Here is a 19,397-nt window from a genome sequence, read left to right on the forward strand (position 1 = left end):
CCAAATATGGTAAATTTGGAAAGAAAAGTTCATCTCAAGGATTTGATCATGATAAGGTTAGTCAGAAATGTAGGATTGCAAGCGATATTTTGATTGGGTAAACTACACCATTGGTCACTAAAATTTAGGTTGTATATCGATTCTAGCATTTCAATTTTAGCATTAAACTTTACTTTGAGTCATGATTAAGGTATTAGAGTATTAAATCGTTAACGACATGATGATGTGATCATTTCTTCCTTATTTTTTTGCCAAAAATCATCAACTACTCCGGTCTCACTGATAATAAATCGTCGTCCATCATTAGTTGTCATTCGTAATAAGATCAATACCAAAACGTTATCATTTACTCTCTTTTCCTCATTGGATTTGTTTTTCATGAAACCAACTCAAAATCGATGAGAATACATTTAAAGATACGATGGTTTGATGCTCCAACCTAGTCTGATGAAGCTAGTTTCTAGGCATGTTATTGGTATTCTTGAAATAATGCTTCTCATAGTTTAGATTTTCGAAGAAACACCTAAAACTACTCAAATAAAAAAAGTCCTTAAACCCCAAAACTAGTGGATTTTTGTGTTCAATTTTATGAGTTTTAAAGAAATTTTGAAAAATCTAAATTGATAAAATGGTTGAAGATGATGAAATGAGTTCATTGGTGTATAGGGTAATGAAAAAAGACGCTAACGAATGACAATTTTGACAGTGATAAAAAAAATCTAACTTTAATTAAGAAGATGAGTTAGAATAAAAATTTAACTTTTGGCTTCCACATCAGTAAATGTCAGCTCCTTAACTGTCAAGTCATTCAATTGTTAATGATTTAACAACTCATTGCCCTAAATGAAACATAAACTAAAATTCAGTGCTAAAATAGAGACATTTTAAAGTTCAGCATTGAATCGATACATAATTTAAAGTTCAATGACTAATTGTGTAGTTTACCCATTTTAATTTTCCAATAGCCTGCGTTGGATGAAAGCCGCCCTCATTTATTCCTGGGACGCTGTGTCTGCTATTAAAAGGTATGAGATGGAAGATAAACAAGTAGTCATTTTCAATCATATATATGTATATATAGAAAGTAGACAAACGAAACATGACAAGCTCAAGGAACGTAACGTGAAGGGAGTTAGGTTTTTAGGGAAAGTATTACTATTGGTTACTTTGATTAAAATATAACGACAAAAGAAATGCTTGAATCGAAATGAATATTCTTCTAGCAATTTGTTTTAGATTAATGCTTGGTTGTTAATCTTTCTAGCCTGCCGTTTCTGACTTTTGCAAATGCTGATGCTTGTATAACTGCTGCCATCCTATACAGGTTTGTGTATATCTTGGTAAGTTCTTTTTTTCTTTTCCGACGATAGGAGAAGAGATCGAAGATCAGGGATTCAAACCGAGACATGTCGAATACGATATGTGATTGCGTGAACCGACTTGGCTAAACCGAGATTATCGGTACTCCTTTAAACCAGAAAGCAATTAGATCCTGCAGCTGCATGATTTTGTTCCAGCTTATTTGATTTCAAACTAACAAGAATTCTCCATTTGTTGCTGACAGATTCCTGGAGGATGGAGATGTTTAGAGCTTTTTTGAAGAGTCCCATTGGTCCCAAAACAACTCATTTCTGGGGCCCTGTTTTCAACTGGAGCCTCCCTATTGCAGTATTGCTAAATTAATACTATAATTTTCTTGGATAAAGTACATCAGATGTGATTGAATGACTTGAAAATGATTTGTTGGTGATCAAACTTTCAAATGTTTAAAAAAATATTTCAAAATATCTGAAAGTTCGATGACTAAAAAGATCATTTTGATATAATTCAGTTACCTCTGATGTCAAATCCAGTTTTTCTTGAAAACTAGCACTGCTGTTTTGAAGGCATTTGTAGACACAAAGAAACCCCCGTACATGATATCAGGCCACATGACTGCAGGTCAGTCGATCTCTGAATTCGACACATCTTTATATGATCTTAATCCGAACGAACGTGTATCGTGTCCGACGCTCAGCACTCGAATGTCCGAGTAAGGTATAATATGTTTGCTAAATCAAGGCGATTGTTGTGTTTTTCTTTTGAAGTAATTATGAGCGGATACTCGGCATTGTTCATGAGGTTTGCTTGGATGGTACAACCACGCAACATCCATCTTCTCGTCTGCCATGCCTCGAACGAGACCGTGCAGCTTTATCAGCTCTCCCGTTGGATTAATGCTCAGCAGTAAGCCTTCATTTTTTATTCGATCAACCTCGCAATATCATATACGAGATGAACACGATACAATTGAAAATATATCAAATGCGATTTCAAGAAATATCGAAATTTACATGAACACGACGAACTCGATCCGGATTTATGGTTGCTTTGTGCAGGAAGTCACAGAAGAATTATGAAACTGAGACCCTAAGCAGCAACAAAGAAGACTAGTGGCACGCTAGTGAAGTGATCATTACGCCTTGATCTTCAGTAAAAACCTTAAGTGTAACATTTGCTTCTTTCTCATGAAGATTTGTCTTTGTTTAGCTTATCTGCAGTTAGCCTTTGATTCGCATGGTTCTGGTTTGTTAAGCCAAATCGTGGTCTGAAAACAAACAATTATAGAGTTTAATCCGATATTCTAAAGGTATACTATAGATTTAATCTTCAAACGTTTATAATTTTTTTTATAAATTTATAAAAACTTTAAATTAAATTTGCATTTCAAGATTTCAAAAATATCAAATTTCTCGCTCAATTTTTAAAAAAGAACCAAACCACTTTTTAAGAGGAAAATACGGATTAAAATGTTGATTTTTTTTACGATATTAATATGACAATTTGTATAGCAGATCACATATACTTCGTACCATTATTTTTATTAAAAATTTTAACGATTCTTAATTAGAGGAAGGAAATTTTTGTTTTTGATGAGTAATAAATTCATGATCTAGAGGTGAGGCGAGGTGTCAACCGAGAGATTTTAACCACATGGTTTAAAGATTATTAATTTTTATTAATTTTTAAATTTATCAAATCTTGTATAAATTTTTAAACATTTATTGGCGTCATATATATAAGAAAAATAATATTGCATCAGTTTAAAACATATGTTAACTATTATTATAATAGTCACCTCAAAATCGTTAATATTTTAATATGTTAAGATTGTTGAAGCTAAATTGATCCACCGAAAAAGTATCAAAAGAGAGTGAATTGACCTTTTAAAAAATTTAGGTATGAAATAAAAAGAGATAGACAATTTGTACAAGGATTTATAGTGGTTCGACTTATAAACAAAATCTGCATCTACTACTTTAGCTATACATCAAAGATTTTATAACAAATTCAGTAATTTGTTCCTTTTTTAGGCTCAAGAGTAATATTTACAAAACCCTTAGTTTTTTTAATGGCTAAACTAGAATCACTCCTCTTTTATAAAGGTTGAAAGATTTGTAATGAACTCAAACACATAAGGGAAAATAGAGTGAAAAAGTTTTTCTCTTGATCTATATTGCTTGGATAGGTGTTGCAACATTCTTCAAGTCTTCTCAACTTATTTTTATATATTGTAATGAGTTTGAAGTCGTTTCTAGTTGTTAGGGGTATTAAAATTGCCCAAAACAGGGAGTATCGGTACTCCTTTAATGAGTATCGGCACTACCTTTGTAATATTTAAATACACTTGCCGTTAAAGACTGTTGGGAACGACCAATATCAATACCAGGGCTCATGGTATCAATACCATTGTGTAAAGTAGTATTCATACCTCTTGAGTATCGGTACCGATTTTACATTATAGAATTTGAACAATTTAGAAAATAATTAGAAGTATCGATACTATCTTGATAGTATCGATACTTCTCTTATCTTTGGTATCGGTACCACATGAATAGTATTGATATTATTCATGTAATATCCGATACTGTAAGAGCAATATCGGTATTACTTACCCAAAAAAACTGTTTTGTGTTTAAATTTTAGTTTTAATGGACTTCGAACAAATTCAATTAAGTCTAAAAACATTTTACTTTAATTTGTTATATCAAATATTATAAAACATGAATCAACATTTTAATTAAAATATATATATTATTTGACTTTTTCTTATTTTAAAATATATAAATTTCATTAAATTTTTAGAAAACCTTAATTTGTTCTTAATTACTCACAAACGATCTAAATTTACAAAAGTTTTTTAAATTCATAACCCCAAATTCCTCTCATGTCGCCGCTACCGTAACGAAATCTCCTATTCTCACTTCAAGATTCACAGCACCTAAGTTGTTATTTGTTTGTTTGTCACTCCATTAGAAGTTTTTCACTTTCGATTGATTCGTCATTAGTTGATTTTTGATAATAAAGAAGTGGTGTAATCAATAGTGGAAGACTGAAAAGATAAATTAAGACAATTGATTTGTTGATTAAAATAGATAACTTTAAAATTTTAAAGTTTTCAAGCTTTTAGGATTTATTTTAATTTTTAATTTTTTAAATAAAAAATAAATATGTATTATACATTATCGGATTATATAATTTTCTTAAATGAGATAAAATATTTGGCATCTATATTGATAAAGTAAAAAAATATTAATATGAGGTCATAAGCATTACAACCCCTCATTAGAACCATAACCTGAGATGCATTCCAACTTGGCCAAGCTTTTTTTAGACTCTACTGTTGAAAGCCAAAGGAGAAATCGGTGTATTAATGCACCTAATCCAAGCGGTGGAATTGTCAAAAGCAAGAAATATTTTTGTTGAAAATGTGCAAGGGTAAATTACTCAATTTAGTCCATGTACTTTAGGATATTTATAAGATTAGTCCTTAAGCTTCAACTATAAATACCCTAACTCATTTAGCTTCAAAATCATCCTAAATCATTCTAGCTTTCTCCCAATACTAGAGAATTTAGAGAGTTTTCTTTGAGAGTTGTTTTCTCCTTTTTATCAAGAGAGAATTGTCATTGTTTTCTCTTTGGTAAATAGAGAAAAGTTGTAATTCTTATTTTTCTCATAGTAAAATTCTTCTACCGTTGCCCGTGGTTTTTACCCTATATTATTTAGGGGGTTTTCACGTAAATTTTTTGTCTCTTTTATCTACATTTTTATTTTCTCAAATTATTAGTTACGATTTTGCTCTATCCGATAGCCGTCTTCTGCAACAATTGGTATCAGAGTCAAATCTGAGTGTGTAATATACACTTATTGTCTTTGTGGTTGCCACCAAAAGGTGGACCCTCAAACATAAGAAAGTAAAAATGTATTACTCATTATTTGAAGGTTCCAGAGAACTATTAACGATAGTGAAATAGTGAGAGTTATCCGTAATAAAAGTTTTGGCAACGAAATTTGATATTGAAAAGTTCAATGAGAGAAATTTCTCATTGTAAAATTTGAAGATGAATGTTATCATGAGGAAAGACGGTTGTCTAGCGGCTATTAGTGAAAGACATGTACATTTCACAAATGACAACAAATGGAACGAGATAGACAAGAATGCTATGGCAAACTTTCATCTAACATTAGCAGATGAAGTATTGTCAAGCATCGAGGAGAAGAAGACAGCTAGAATGATATGAGTTCAAAAAAAATCCAGGAAATGCAAATTCTTGGGGTATGCTGATGGAGTAAAGGGGTATCGCTTGTGGGATCCCACTACCCATAAAGTGATCATCAGCATGGATGTTATCTTTGTAGAATATAAAATACAAAGAAAAGAAGACGATGATAGAGCTGAAAAGTCAGAGATTACACAGATACATGTGGAAAAGGAGTTTGAACAATGAGATTTTTCTGAAGTAGAACCAGCACATGATGAACAAGAACCAGAGAGTTCTGAAGCTCCAACAACTCGTCAATCAGATCGTGTGAGACGTTCCAATTGGCACTCAGATTATGTTATAGAAGGAAATATTGCATACTGCCTTTTAACAGAGGACAGCGAGCCATCAACATACCAGGAGGCAATAAACAGCTTAGATGCTTCACTATGGATGTTGGCGATGCAAGAAGAAATTGAAGCCCTTCATAAAAATAATACATGGGACCTTGTGCCATTACCACAAGAAAGAAAGCTAATTGGTAATAAATGGGTCTTCAAAATCAAGCGAAATGGTGACGATCAAGTGGAAATGTATCGTGCAATACTAGTGGTTAAAGGATATGCTCAAAAAGAAGGTATTGATTTCAATGAAATCTTTTCTCCTGTGGTTCGACTAACAAAAATTCGAGTAGTCTTGGCAATGTGTGCTACATTAAACTTACATCTAGAGCAACTAGATGTTAAAATAGCTTTTCTTCATGGAAATCTTGAAGAAGAGATTTATATGCTCCAGACTGAAGGTTTTGAAGAAAAAGAAAAGAAGAACTTGGTTTGCAGGTTGAACATATCTCTGTACAGTCTAAGCAGGCGCCGAGGTGTTGGTATAAGAGATTTGTTTCCTTCATTATGTGCCTTGGATACAACAGACTTAATGCAGTTCCTTGTGCTTATTTCAAGAGGTTTAGTGATAACAATTTTGTTATATTGCTGTTGTATGTGGATGGCATGTTGGTTGCAGGACCCAACAAAGATCATATTGAAGAATTGAATGAACAACTGGATAGGGAATTTGAAATAAAGGACTTAGGATCAGCAAACAAGATTCTAGGGATGCAAATTCACCGAGACAGAAGTAATAGGAAGATTTGTCCTTTACAAAAGAATTACTTGAAGAAGATCTTGTCACGATTCAACATGCAAGATTGTAAGCCAATTTCTACCCCTCTTCCTATTGACTTCAAATTATCCTCCAATATGAGTCCTAGCAGTGAATAAGAGAGGATGGAGATGTCTCGAGTACTGTATGCATTAGTAGTGGGAAGTTTAATGTTCGCTGTTATATGCACAAGACCAGACATTGCACAAGCAGTGGGAGTGGTTAATCGGTACATGGCGAATCCAGGCAAATAGCATTGGAGTATGGTAAAGAGGATCCTGAGATACATCAAAGGGACCTCAAATATTGCATTATGTTACGGAGGATCAAACTTACTTATCAATGGGTATGTCGATTCTGACTATGCAGGGGATTTTGATAAAAGCAAATCTACTACAGGATATGTGTTCAAAATTGCTGGTGGAGCTGTAAGCTGAGTTTGAAAATTGCAGTCAGTTGTGGCTACATCCACAATAGAGGCAGAATATGTAGCAGCTACACAAGCTAGTAAAGAAGCAATTTGGTTGAAGATGCTATTGGAGGAGCTTGATCACAATCAAGAGTATGTCTCTTTGTTTTGTGACAGTCAAAGTGTCTTGCATCTAGCAAGGAATCTAGAATTTCATTCAAGAACAAAACACATACGAGTTCAGTACCACTTCATTCGTGAAAAGGTGGAAGAAGGAACGATAGATATGCAGAAAATCCATACCAAAGACAACATATCAGATTTCATGACAAAGGTAATCAATGCTGATAAATTTACCTGGTGTCGATCATCTTGTGGCATGTTAGAAATGTAAGCAACATGATGGTACAAGGTAGAAAGAATGGTGTGAAGATATGATTGTTCCAATCAAATCTTCAAGTAGGAGATTGTTGAAAGTCAAAGGAGAAATCGGTGCATTAATGCACCTAATCCAAGCGGTGGAATTGTCAAAAGCAACATACATTTTTGTTGAAAATGTGCAAAGGTAAATTGTGCAAGGGTAAATTACTCAATTTAGTCCCTGCACTTTAGGGTATTTACAAGATTAATCCTTAAGCTTCAATTATAAATACCCTAACTCGTTTAGCTTCAAACCATCCCAAATCATTCTAGCTTTCTCCCAATACTAGAGAATTTAGAGAGTTTTCTTGAGAGTTGTTTTCTCTTTTTTATCAAGAGAGAATTGTCATTATTTTCTCCATGGTAGATAGAGAGAAGTTGTAATTCTTATTTTCTCATAGTAAAATTATTCTACCGTCCCGTGGCTTTTACCCTATATTATTTAGGGGTTTTCCACGTAAAATTTGTGTCTCTTTTATCTTCATTTTTATTTTCTCAAATTATTAGTTGCGATTTTGCTCTATCCGATAGCCGTCTTCCGCAACATCTACTCTCTATGTAACAACAATATCACCTCTTCTGATAGTCAGAAACAAAGTGTTAAGCCAAGACCATGTCTGCTCGATGACCCAAAATTGATTTTTTTCAACCGAAGTTGATATGCAAGAGGAAGATGGCTCCCTCGAAAATCTTCCTGCCATAAGGATATATGATGAGCATGTTAATATGAGGTTTCTTGTTTGTGAATCACCACGCCTATTGGTAGGTTCAAGTTTTTCCTTGTTCAAAAAACAATCATATACTACTAATATATTTTGTTCATCCTGTCCTGTTTTATATTTGTTATTACTGTATGCCCTGCAGGATGCATCCCTATTGGGATCTTGGGAGGATGGACTTAATGCGCGCTTTAGCATAAAAGTAAGGTGTACATGTGCTTTTTTCTCCTTGGATGTATATCTTTAATTTACCGGTTTCAGCTTATATGTTTATTTCCACTCTCATCTTTTGAACATCATACTATAAGAGATTAAATTAGTTATTGATGCACCTAGATTTCGTTAGTCACTTGGTGAATGGTAACATTGTGTTGTTTACCCTTAATTTTTAGATATTTATTTAATATAAAGTCAGCAGAAATGGGAAACAATCATCTACTGGTCCAACCACACACATAAAAACACCCATAGATTTTTGTTTCCCTCCGGTTCATTCCAATTACTCTCAAACCCCAGGTCCCCAGTCACCACTCTTCTTCTCTTATCCCCTTCTTAGTCCTTCCTTCCATTCCAATATCTTGAAGAAGTTAAAAATCTCATCTTTTAATTTCCTCAATGTTCCTTCAAGGGACTTTTTCAATGGAGTTCACTTGTTTGCATCACAAATTCAATTCCCCTCCTTTACCTCACCTTTCACTTCCATTCTGCAAGAGCCCTAACCCCAGAATATTTCCTAGAAAAAGAAACAATCTTTTTCTGGCTTCGGCTTCTGATACCGTCGTTGCCGCTTCAAGAAAGGAGCTCGGCAGCAAGAAAGACAATGAATTTGGGGACTTGAAATCTTGGATGCACAAAAATGGCTTGCCTCCTTGTAAAGTTGTGCTCAATGAGAGGACTTCCCGCGATGAGAAGCATAGCCCTATACATTATATTGCTGCCAGTGAGGATCTTCAGGTAAACAAAAATGGCTTCAAGTTTTTGTTTCCTTTTTATTTTTATTAATGGGGTTGGTTTTCTAGGCAGGTGATGTTGCTTTCTCGGTGCCGAATTCATTAGTTGTTACGCTTGAGAGAGTGCTGGGAAACGAGACTGTTGGTAAGGTGCAACTATATAAAATTGTTTTAACATTTTATAAAGCACTGAATGTTCTTTACAATATTGGGAAATTGATTCATATGGGATTTTTGTGTGTAAATGATAGACATTGGTGTTCTTGTTTTTGTGTAAGTTGATTCAGTATTGTTCTCTATTGGATTTAGTCGTGTAATTATGTTTACTTGCCTGGCCTTTTTGTACAGCTGAACTTTTGACAACGAACAAGTTATCTGAATTGGCATGCTTAGCTCTGTACCTAATGTATGAGAAGAAGCAAGGGAAGAAGTCATTCTGGTATCCCTATATTAGAGAGCTTGATCGTCAACGAGGAAGGGGCCAGCTGGCTGTGGAATCTCCCCTTTTATGGTCCCAAGATGAATTGGCTTACCTTACGGGTAGCCCCACTAAGGTCGCATACACATCACAATTATGTTCTTGTGTGGTGCATTTACTTGATTTCTTGTTTCACAGTTCACCGAGTTTCGTGACTGTATTCTATTGTTTACAAGCTAGGCTGAAGTGCTCGAAAGGGCTGAAGGAATAAAAAGAGAGTATAATGAGCTTGATACGGTCTGGTTTATGTCCGGGTCTCTCTTTCAGGTATTGTCTGTCATCCTTTTTTCCTTTCTAAAGCTTGGAGCTCAAAGTGTGATCAAGAATGTTTCTTTTTATCTTTTCATTGCAGCAATATCCGTATGATATACCTACTGATGCTTTTCCGTTTGAGATTTTCAAACAAGCCTTTGTCGCTGTTCAGTCTTGTGTGGTGCATTTACAGGTGATTTTTCTCTTTAGCTGGTGGTAACCTTTACCAAGTTCCCTTTAACTTAAAGAAATATATTTTCACCCTTGAAGACATGATCAACTTATTAGATGGCCATAGTCTTTATGACTGATTTATGTTTGAATGATAAACCGAGACATGTTTTTCATTAGAAAGTACCTTTGGCTCGGAGATTTGCATTGGTTCCTCTTGGACCCCCATTGCTAGCTTACAGGAGCAATTGCAAGGCAATGCTAAGTGCAGTTGGTGGTGCTGTTGAGCTAGTGGTTGATCGCCCGTATAAGGCTGGGGAGCCCATTGCTGTCTGGTATAAGTATAAACATATAATGCTTTATTTAGTTGCCATAATGCCGATTTCTCTCAGTTATGCTTTAGTATCGAGACAACAAACTTTTGCCTTTTAATTATCAGAACAAAATTTGACATTGGTAAATTGCTTGTTTCTTTCAGGTGTGGACCACAGCCTAATTCAAAACTGCTTATAAACTACGGCTTTGTTGATGATGATAATTCTTATGATCGCTTGGTGGTTGAGGTAAAATCTAAATTGTCCAACTACCAACTATGCAATAAAATCTATTCTCATGAACGAATAAAGGTTTATGCTTATGTGCTCAAATATCTAATATATGTTGAAAAAGGACATCAATGAGGTTTGATATTTCGTGTTTTTCTTCGTCGACCAAGTTGAGAGCTTTATTTACTGTATGTTCAGGCAGCTTTGAATACTGAGGATCCTCGATATCAGGACAAGAGATTGGTTGTTCAAAGAAATGGCAAACTATCAGTGCAAGTTTTTCATGTATCAACTCAAACCTCGTATTAATTGGATCATGTTGTAAGATATTATCTTCCCAGACTTATTTGTACCGGCTGCAGGTTTATGCAGGGAAGGAAAAAGAAGCTGTCTCCGATATGCTTCCATATTTGCGATTGGGCTATGTTTCGGATCCTTCTGAGATGCAATCTGTTCTTTCTTCTCAGGGTCCAGTCTGCCCGGTGAGTTCGTTTATTGCAAATTGTTACTGCATCACTATATTGTACTTGTAAATTTGTAATGCAAGATTTGTCCTAATACTGGTGAAATACTTGCCATAATAGGTTAGTCCATGCATGGAACGAGCAGTGCTAGACCAGCTTGCTGATTATTTCAATAGACGCCTGGCTGGCTACCTTACTACACTGAATGAAGATGAGTCATTGGTAACACTTGTTATCTCCACCAAGTTGACGATTATATCCGAACTCACGAACTGTTAGTTTTAATTTAACGATCTTTTTTTTGTTACGTTAGTTGTCAGATACAAACTTGAATCCCAGGCGACGAGTTGCCACTCAACTTGTTAGGTTGGAAAAGAAAATTCTCCACGCTTGTCTGCAGGCAACAACTGAACTGATAGGCGAGTTGCCTGATCACTCTGTGTCTCCGTGCCCTGCACCTTATGCCCCCTTGTTGAAATAGTGCATGTTCTACTAGCGTCACGCCGACTCTTCGATTTTCTTTGAGTACCAGTGTTCGGCACCCGTGTCCAACACATCAGGATATGTATCCGACGCTTACCTCAAATCCGAGTCATTGATGCCATGATGATCAGTAAGTGAATGGTTCTTCAACATGCATATCAACTCCAAGAGTGTCTTCTAGCTGTAGTGTTATAACTGCAGATTTGGATGATCCTTTCTTTTTCATTAAATTGAATCTGGTTTCTTTCATTTGTTGACTTCCCCCTCAATTCTAACTCCGTAGTAGAGCTGGTTTTGACTTGAGATTTGTATATTCGTTTCGTGTTTGTTTTACTGACAGAGAACTTCAAAAATATTATAAACCCAAACTCGAATACCCAATGATGGGAATGACATGACAATCTGTATATTCGTGTAACCACTCAATCCATAATTATTGTTAAATGAATATTCCAATTCTGATGTTTTGAATTGAGAAAATTAAATTTTCATAATATATTTTTATAATATTTAATTGAATTTGACAAATAAATTAAATACCGATGTTTATATATGGAAAACCCAATTTAAAAGTGAGAATATATACCCAAAACAAGAGCGGAAGAAGACAAAGCAATGGGTTGGGCTTTTAATTGACATGGGTTGCTTATCTTATTGGGCGTTTGTCGCTTATATTTTCATTCCTCAAAAACCCTATGGTAGCGTTTATTAGAATATTTCTGAGGGAATTAGAATCAGTGAAAGAATTGAAATCTGTCAGGAATTGGAATCCAATTTCATATTTTGTTTGGTTGGCAGAAAATTGAATTGGAATCCAATTTCATATTCTGTTTGATTGCAAGACATGTCAGATAAATTTGATTCAGTAGTGTAAAATAACATGATTACCCTTCTTGTTTTTTTTTGCTTAATTTTAGTTTGTTTTATAAATTACACATATCAATATATTATAATTTTTTTTAAAATATTAAATTTTAATTTTGTTAATTGATTATTCATCTCAAAAAATTATAAAAATCATGCTAATAAACATCATAAGTTAAAATCATCACAATTAGGGATGACCATGGGTCGGGTTTTTGGTCTACCCGATCCGAGAATAAGGGAACCTCCATCCGAGACTCAACCCGATCAAAATAAAGTTTCACCCGACCCTACCCGAATATATGGATTAGAAATCTGACCCGAAATAATAGAAAAATTATTTTTATTCAATAAAAACAGTGGCTTAATTAAAAAAATTTTATATAAATGGATATTATTGTAATTATTCTTAAATATAAAAATTATATATATATATATATATATTTGGGTCGGGTCGGTCGGATATTTCTCACCCTAAACCCGAACTCAACCCGACCCGACCCGAATATCACACTTAAAAAAACGACCTGACCCGAATATATAAATTAAAAACTCGACCTGAAATAATAAAAAATATTTTTATTCAATATATAAATAAGTTACCAAAAAATTAATGAGCGTAGTATAGTCAAATTTCAATTCCCTCCAATAAGAGAATTAAATTTCATCATAGAATGTATGTAATTCATTTTACCTGATTTGATAAAAAATTGAAGTCATATGAACTAAACATGAAAAAATGATGAAATTAGATTCTAATTCTACTAATTACAAGAAATTACCGCAAACCAAACGCCACCTAAATTCCTCTAATCTACATATTCTGGTTTGAAAGCTCGCACCGAGAAATCCAAGATCCATTGCTCTGCTTTAGTCTGATCAAATTGCGTTGGGGTTTCTTTTATTTCTCTATTCAGTTATGCTCCTCAAATCCCAAACCATATCTTCTTCCATTTCTAGTCTTAAGCTTAATTCCAAATCTTTCTTGAACCCTAACTTCACCCTCCAATTAAATCACATTTCAAGCCTCAAAGTTGTTTGGAGAAAAGATCAGAACTTGGACCGAGCCATTGAAAACGATAAACGGTACAAGCTCTGTGCTCAGGTCGTCAAGGAAGTCTTAAATGAACCGGGTCAAGTCATCCCTCTCCGCTACTTGGAAAAAAGGCGGGAGAGATTACGCCTTAATGTCAGAGTTAAAACCTTTATTAACAATAACCCTGGTCTTTTCGATACTTACTATGATCGAATTAGACCCAAATCCGATCTTGTCCCGTTTTTGCGGCCTAGTAACAGGCTGAGGAATTTCCTTGAAGAGGAAAAACGGATTTTTGATGAAAATGAGGAGTTGGCTGTTTCTAAGCTTTGTAAATTGTTGATGATGTCTAGATATAAGGTGATTAGTGTTGATAAATTGGTTCATGTAAAGAGGGAATTTGGTTTGCCGAATGATTTTTTGGTTAACTTAGTGAGCAAGTATTCAAATTACTTTAGGTTAACAGGGTCCCCCGGAGAGGGACAATCGTTTTTGGAATTGGTTGAGTGGAATCCTGAGTTTGCTAAGTCTGTTATTGAGCTAAGAGCAGAAGCGGAATCAAGGTTAACGGGGGTTCGAGTTAGGCCAAATTTTAGCTATAAGTTACCACCGGGTTTTTCTCTTAGGGAAGAAATGAGAGAGTGGGTTAGGGATTGGTTAGAGTTGGATTATACATCTTCGTACAAAGATATGTCGAATTTGGATAAAGCTTCGCCTGAAATGGAGAAAAGGATGGTGGGGGTTTTGCATGAGTTACTTTCCCTTTCATTGCTGAAGCGGGTCCGGTGCCGATATTGGGTAAGTTCACCAATGACTATAGGTTTTCAAATGCTTTTTCGAGTGCATTCACGAGGCATTCAGGGATTTTCTACATGTCGCTAAAAGGTGGGATAAAGACTGCAGTGCTAAGAGAGGCGTATAAAGGTGATGAGTTGATGGATAAGGATCCATTGCTTGAGATAAGGATAAGTTCGATTCACATCAATTGTATTTTGATATAATTTTAACTAGGTGACGTATAATTTAAGTATAATTTTTGATATAATCTTTATGTTAAGGGTTTGAATCCCTTTCTTAGCACCCAAACATCATAATTTTTCATTTATTTCGTTATCTAACAAGTTAAGACCCTTGATCTTTATGAACCAGACTGCAGTAAACAGATACTGCTAATCTTCTTAGTAAGTAGCCTTCTATATAGATTCTGACCCAACTCTCACTATCAGAGACAACCAAATCAAGCCATTGAGACCGTAGCTCGATTTACGGCAGTCTGATTTGTGTTCGAGTTCTGCCTCTGCTGGCTAGCTGTTGTTTTCACAGTCAGATCTGAACCTCCAAAACAGAAATATTGTCTCTTTAACCCTTTCTTGGTTGATCCTTGCTTCTTGGTTGTATTAAGTTTTTCGTCATCAAAACTTGAAATGGAGCAAGATGGTCCGACGATATCGTTGTTGATGAAAATTCCCTTTTGTTTATCCATTGAGCTCGGAGAAGAAATGGATGACTCGGAGAACGAACTCGACCGAGATCTTCCGGCCGGAATCGTTAACTGCGGCATGGCTTCCATAACACCTGATGCAAGTTTCTTCTTTGCAATTGGGCTGGACTGGATGCTCCTCACAGACAGTGCTCTCTTTTTGTTAGCTAGTGATGAAGGCTTTGAAAATCTTTGTCTAAGTGGGATTGGAGTTTCTTCCGAGCAACACTCAGTTGATTTCTTCGATCTTTTCGCCTTTTTCCCCTTCATCCGAGGCCAATGGATAGCGCTTTTCAATCTCCGTGCTGCGTTAGCAACCGAATGCTTCCTGTTTTCATCACCAGAGTCGAAATCTATCGTGGAAGAAGAACTTCTTCCTCTGCTACATGGATCATTACCGTTGTATGCATCCCGTGTTGTCTCGACCCCTGTATGCAAGAAGATTTCGGTGTCGGATATCCGGAAAGAAGTTCCGGGACTGCTTCCATGCTGCATCTTTAAGTGTGAAACAATGGCTTTTCTTGCAGCATAGTCCTTGCAACGAAACATTCCCCCGGCTGAAACCAATTGTCGTATAAGCATATCCGATGAAGCCGAACAAGGCCTTTGTCGGAGTAGATCGAGTGGAGTCATTCCATTTGCATCACTGATGTTCACGTCAATTGTTTGTGCGGACATCAGGAGTTCAACCAGGTCGGTGTGAACATTCCCAATGATGGCCAAGTGAAGTGCAGTCCTTCCATTATTGTTTTTAACATTAACAATATCTTCCATGAACTTTTTTTTGTGTACCAGTTCCTTCATAAGATTGATCTGTCGGTCCACTCTTCTAAACAAAGGGGTCTGAAAACCAGACACCGTGTAATGGAGAAATGTTTCACCGGCATTGTTTCTTATGGAGATCAATGAGGGAGACACCGATATCAAAGCATCGACTACGGCTGCTTGGCCCCTGTAAGCAGCAATATGCAACGCTGTGTTGCCTTGATCATCTACAGAGTCGATGATATCGAAAGATGCAACCAGGTTTTTTACCACCTATAAAAAGAAACATTGCCTTCATTACAAGGTAATAAAGCTTAACCACTAGCATAAACATTGTTTACTTGAGAGTTGAGCCCAACCTCGACTTGGCCTCTGCCTGTGGCAGCATGCAACACGGTCGAACAACGCTTATCTCGTTATGCCAGAACGTCTGTATGATAACCATTAAGAAGCTCCATTAAAACCTTTGAATTCCCTCCTCTAGCAGCAGCATGAACAGCTTTGTTTGTGATCTCCCATTTATAAACAGGAGGTATTTCCCCTATATGTTCTTCGAATCCTTCGCCTTTCTCTATTGAAAACCTTGGCGAGACTGCAAAGTCATATATAAGCGTGAAAACCTCAGAGCTTTTGCCTCTGGCAGCGGCATACAGAATATCAGTAACACCATACTCTCCTTCACCAAAAACAAGCAAAGGATTCCTTTCAAGAAGTTCTTGAATGAATCCCAAGTCTCTGGCCGATGCAGCCGTGTACATGAGCCATCCACCGTAGCCACACCTGATAAGGGAATTCTTCGCTTTCTTCGACTCACATTCGATAAAAAGCTTCCTAGCAACTTGAGAACGACACTTTGCAACATCATCAAACTGTTCTTCATCATCCCACACAGTCTCGAGCCGGCGAATCCGCCTCAAAGAGGTCAGCTTGATGAGATGATTGCCGTCGATCCGAAGAAGCTCACGGACCAAATCGTAATGGCCATTAGCAGCGGCCCAATCTATAGGAGAAGCATACCACCATTGGTCGCCGGTGCTTTCCCATCGAAGAGGAAAATACGTAGGAAGCATTTTGAAGACGAATAACAAGAGAAACAAACTCTATGTTCATATGAATTCCAGAGAAACTTGCAGTCTAAATACCCAGCATCTCAGCAATGGCCCTATCGGATTTAATGCAATAAAAGCAAAAGCTTCAACAAGGAAAGGCTCAACCAACTAGTACAATAAAACTAAAGCTTTGCTTGATGCAAAGAAGGCAAGCATAAATCACATGGAAGGAAATAAAGGAAAATTTTTAAATGCCGAACTAAATAGACCCAGAAATGGTTACCTGTTATTGATTCAAGCAGTTGAACTGCATGCATCAAAACCCATTGAAACGCCCTGAAAAGAGAATGAAGTAGAAGAAAGCATGTGCAGAGAATAAATGCTTTCTTTCCAGTTTTGATTGATAAATAATATGATGTGGCATTTGAAAGGAAATAGCAAATTATCACCCTCTAAATACTTACAAATCTTGAATGGAAAATTAAATATACTCGTATCAAACTCGTATATATGTCCAACACTCGTACCTGAATCCGAGTTACAAAGTCTTCAACTGTGTAATAGTCCCTGTGTGGTTCATTCAAGTCAACAAGCACTCCCTACCAGTATACTAGTGCTTTCTCCAAATGTTAAGATTCGAACTTTACATTTGTTGAATCTTACTCTTGAAAAATAACTAAAACTATTCCGAAAATCGAACAAATCCGAATTAAAAATCGATCTCAAGATTGAAACTTGAATAATTTGTTGTTTTAAAGATAACAATTAAGACATGGTGTGGTGTTCAAAATCCAACTACTTTAAAAGTAAGCAATGCCATGTGAGGGGAAAAAAGAACATTTTAAGTATTTTTTTATGGATACGAAATATATTGAAAAAGGCCGAAAGTAGAAGGGTGGGTTTCCTTGCTTTATCAACAATAATGCATGTGATATGTCAAATCTTATCATCTTTCCTTTGCTGTGCTTTGTATTATGTTCATGCTTCCCACCATTGTTGTTTTCTTTAAATTGTGATCTTACATGTCTCTTTCTTGCCTTCAATGTCCATTATTATGAAGCTCGTGTATGTAATTATGGACACTATATGATAAAAGGAACAAAAACACGATATAAAATACGATACAATTCGAATATACTTCGAAAATATTACGGTACGCGGAAATATATGGATTATCTGAAATGCCATTACCCGAAAAATTAAAGATTTGGGGACCAAACTGAATGATGCAATGAAGTTTCAGTTGCACATGGAAAGTACCCGTGCGTGATAAAGTGTGATTTGGATAGAGGAGACAGAGAGGAATGGGACAACCGATTGATTCCTTGCAATGTCTAACAACATAGAGTAACACTCTATCTCATAATTTCTAATCTTTTTTTTTTTTTTTTAAACTCAAGTCTAATGTTTGCAGGAAAAGGTTTAGGGTCAGAGGGACAGAAGGTCGGTCTTGTTTATATCCACGTAAGAGAAAATAATAATTCATTGTGATCCATTATATATGTAGAAATTATGGATCGTTGTATCTCAAAGTATTATTTCAACATTATTTTTATAAATTGAAATAAGACACATACAAAAAATTGGATTTGATGTAATTAAATTTTATTTATTTTTCATAAATGAAAATAACGATAATCTACCGCGAATTATCAGATTATATAATTGACATTGACTTCTCGAAAGTTTAAGAGTACGAGTTCATGTGTATTACACGTTTTCTCAATGATATCCGACAAACTTTACGTGAGGCTTTTTTCGACCGGGACCGATGAGGGTAGTTTCAGAATTGAGCATATGATCTACTCCATGGTTGCCTAGATTATATTTGCACCAACCTACCACCGTGGCGGACTTGACTCATTTGGATGAGAATTGATGCTTTGGGTGCAGCGCTGGCTGATGACCCTCTTGGGTTTGTTAGTGTTGGGCAGCATACATTTGTTGTTGCACTTGCTCGTCTTGTCCCCACACCAACTGTTTGCCGATAACCCCATTAATGTACACAAGTGGTAAGTCTAGTCGTCTCTTTAAAAATTTTAAATTTAAATTTTTTTAGATATTTTTTATTAATAATATATTTTCGTTCTTTAAATATTAAATTTGTATATTTTTAAAATTTTATAAATTTGCCTTCTAAAATGAAATTTTATATCCATTCTTAAATAATCACATTTTTCAACGATTCCATCTGATTCCATGTTTATGTAAAATTTATGCCAGTAATTGTATAATCGAAAAGAAATTAAAATAAGTATTGATTTTTTTATAACATTTAAACTACCCATTATTTCAAAACTAGTTGTTATTAGTTAAAAATTTGAATTAATATCATGGATATGTCAAAGGGTTCAGTTCCATTTGATGATCTTCTATCAATTATTATTCAATATAAGTTTAATTACTCATTATTATTGATCAATTTCTTAGAATTAACATTTGAATTTTGTTTTATTTTCATTTTTTTATTACATGTTGTTAGGATTAACATTTGAGTTTTAGCTTATATCTACTTTTTCTTTTTAAACGAATGCAATACACAACGTTATTTAGAGTAGAATGTTTGTAGACATTAGTATATAAGTCGTAATCACGTTTAAAACATTTAAAGATTAAATAAATTTTGACA

The 19,397-nt window shown here is 35.3% G+C and overlaps 3 protein-coding genes and 1 pseudogene across 4 annotated transcripts; 3 read left to right on the forward strand and 1 right to left on the reverse strand.

The window, feature by feature from the left end:
- Positions 1–647: 647 nt before the first annotated feature.
- On the forward strand, positions 648–2,485 carry LOC120140674 (mitochondrial pyruvate carrier 1-like). The gene is made up of 5 exons (XM_039155644.1): positions 648–658; positions 1,542–1,668; positions 1,887–1,941; positions 2,091–2,226; positions 2,379–2,485. Exons 2-5 carry the CDS (start codon positions 1,576–1,578, stop codon positions 2,431–2,433), a joined length of 339 nt encoding a protein of 112 aa, XP_039011575.1. The 5' UTR covers positions 648–658; positions 1,542–1,575; the 3' UTR covers positions 2,434–2,485.
- A 6,268-nt stretch (positions 2,486–8,753) lies between these two features.
- On the forward strand, positions 8,754–11,885 carry LOC120140670. 2 transcript variants are annotated; one of them, XM_039155634.1, is made up of 12 exons: positions 8,754–8,783; positions 8,867–9,185; positions 9,251–9,326; positions 9,530–9,735; positions 9,840–9,926; positions 10,012–10,104; positions 10,263–10,417; positions 10,561–10,645; positions 10,826–10,912; positions 10,990–11,109; positions 11,212–11,313; positions 11,405–11,885. In XM_039155634.1, exons 2-12 carry the CDS (start codon positions 8,871–8,873, stop codon positions 11,570–11,572), a joined length of 1,494 nt encoding a protein of 497 aa, XP_039011565.1. In that variant the 5' UTR covers positions 8,754–8,783; positions 8,867–8,870; the 3' UTR covers positions 11,573–11,885. The 2 variants fall into 2 exon arrangements, with proteins under 2 accessions (XP_039011565.1, XP_039011564.1); XM_039155633.1 differs by lacking the exon at positions 8,754–8,783 and having other exon boundaries at positions 8,825–9,185.
- A 755-nt stretch (positions 11,886–12,640) lies between these two features.
- Positions 12,641–14,475, forward strand: LOC120140972 (protein WHAT'S THIS FACTOR 1 homolog, chloroplastic). The gene is given in 4 exon segments (XM_039155944.1): positions 12,641–12,649; positions 13,313–13,357; positions 13,445–14,252; positions 14,255–14,475. Coding segments are annotated over 4 exon segments (1,083 nt in total).
- Positions 14,476–14,548: 73 nt separating this feature from the next.
- On the reverse strand, positions 14,549–17,229 carry LOC120140669 (annotated as a pseudogene).
- Positions 17,230–19,397: the final 2,168 nt, after the last annotated feature.

This window comes from Hibiscus syriacus, unplaced genomic scaffold (genome assembly GCF_006381635.1).
Source record: "Hibiscus syriacus cultivar Baekdansim isolate YM2019G1 unplaced genomic scaffold, ASM638163v2 tig00110788_pilon, whole genome shotgun sequence".
Lineage (NCBI taxonomy): Eukaryota > Viridiplantae > Streptophyta > Magnoliopsida > Malvales > Malvaceae > Hibiscus > Hibiscus syriacus.

Bases quoted from the DNA above. Each gene is read 5' to 3' on its own strand.
- LOC120140674 (XM_039155644.1), top strand. From the start codon at position 1,576: ATGGAGATGTTTAGAGCTTTTTTGAAGAGTCCCATTGGTCCCAAAACA. The intron at 1,942-2,090 runs GTCAGTCGATCT...CTTTTGAAGTAA, and splicing joins ATCAGGCCACATGACTGCAG to TTATGAGCGGATACTCGGCA. The intron at 2,227-2,378 runs GTAAGCCTTCAT...TGCTTTGTGCAG, and splicing joins CGTTGGATTAATGCTCAGCA to GAAGTCACAGAAGAATTATG.
- LOC120140670 (XM_039155633.1), top strand. From the start codon at position 8,847: ATGTTCCTTCAAGGGACTTTTTCAATGGAGTTCACTTGTTTGCATCAC. The intron at 9,927-10,011 runs GTATTGTCTGTC...TTTTCATTGCAG, and splicing joins TGTCCGGGTCTCTCTTTCAG to CAATATCCGTATGATATACC. The intron at 10,418-10,560 runs GTATAAGTATAA...TGTTTCTTTCAG, and splicing joins GGGGAGCCCATTGCTGTCTG to GTGTGGACCACAGCCTAATT.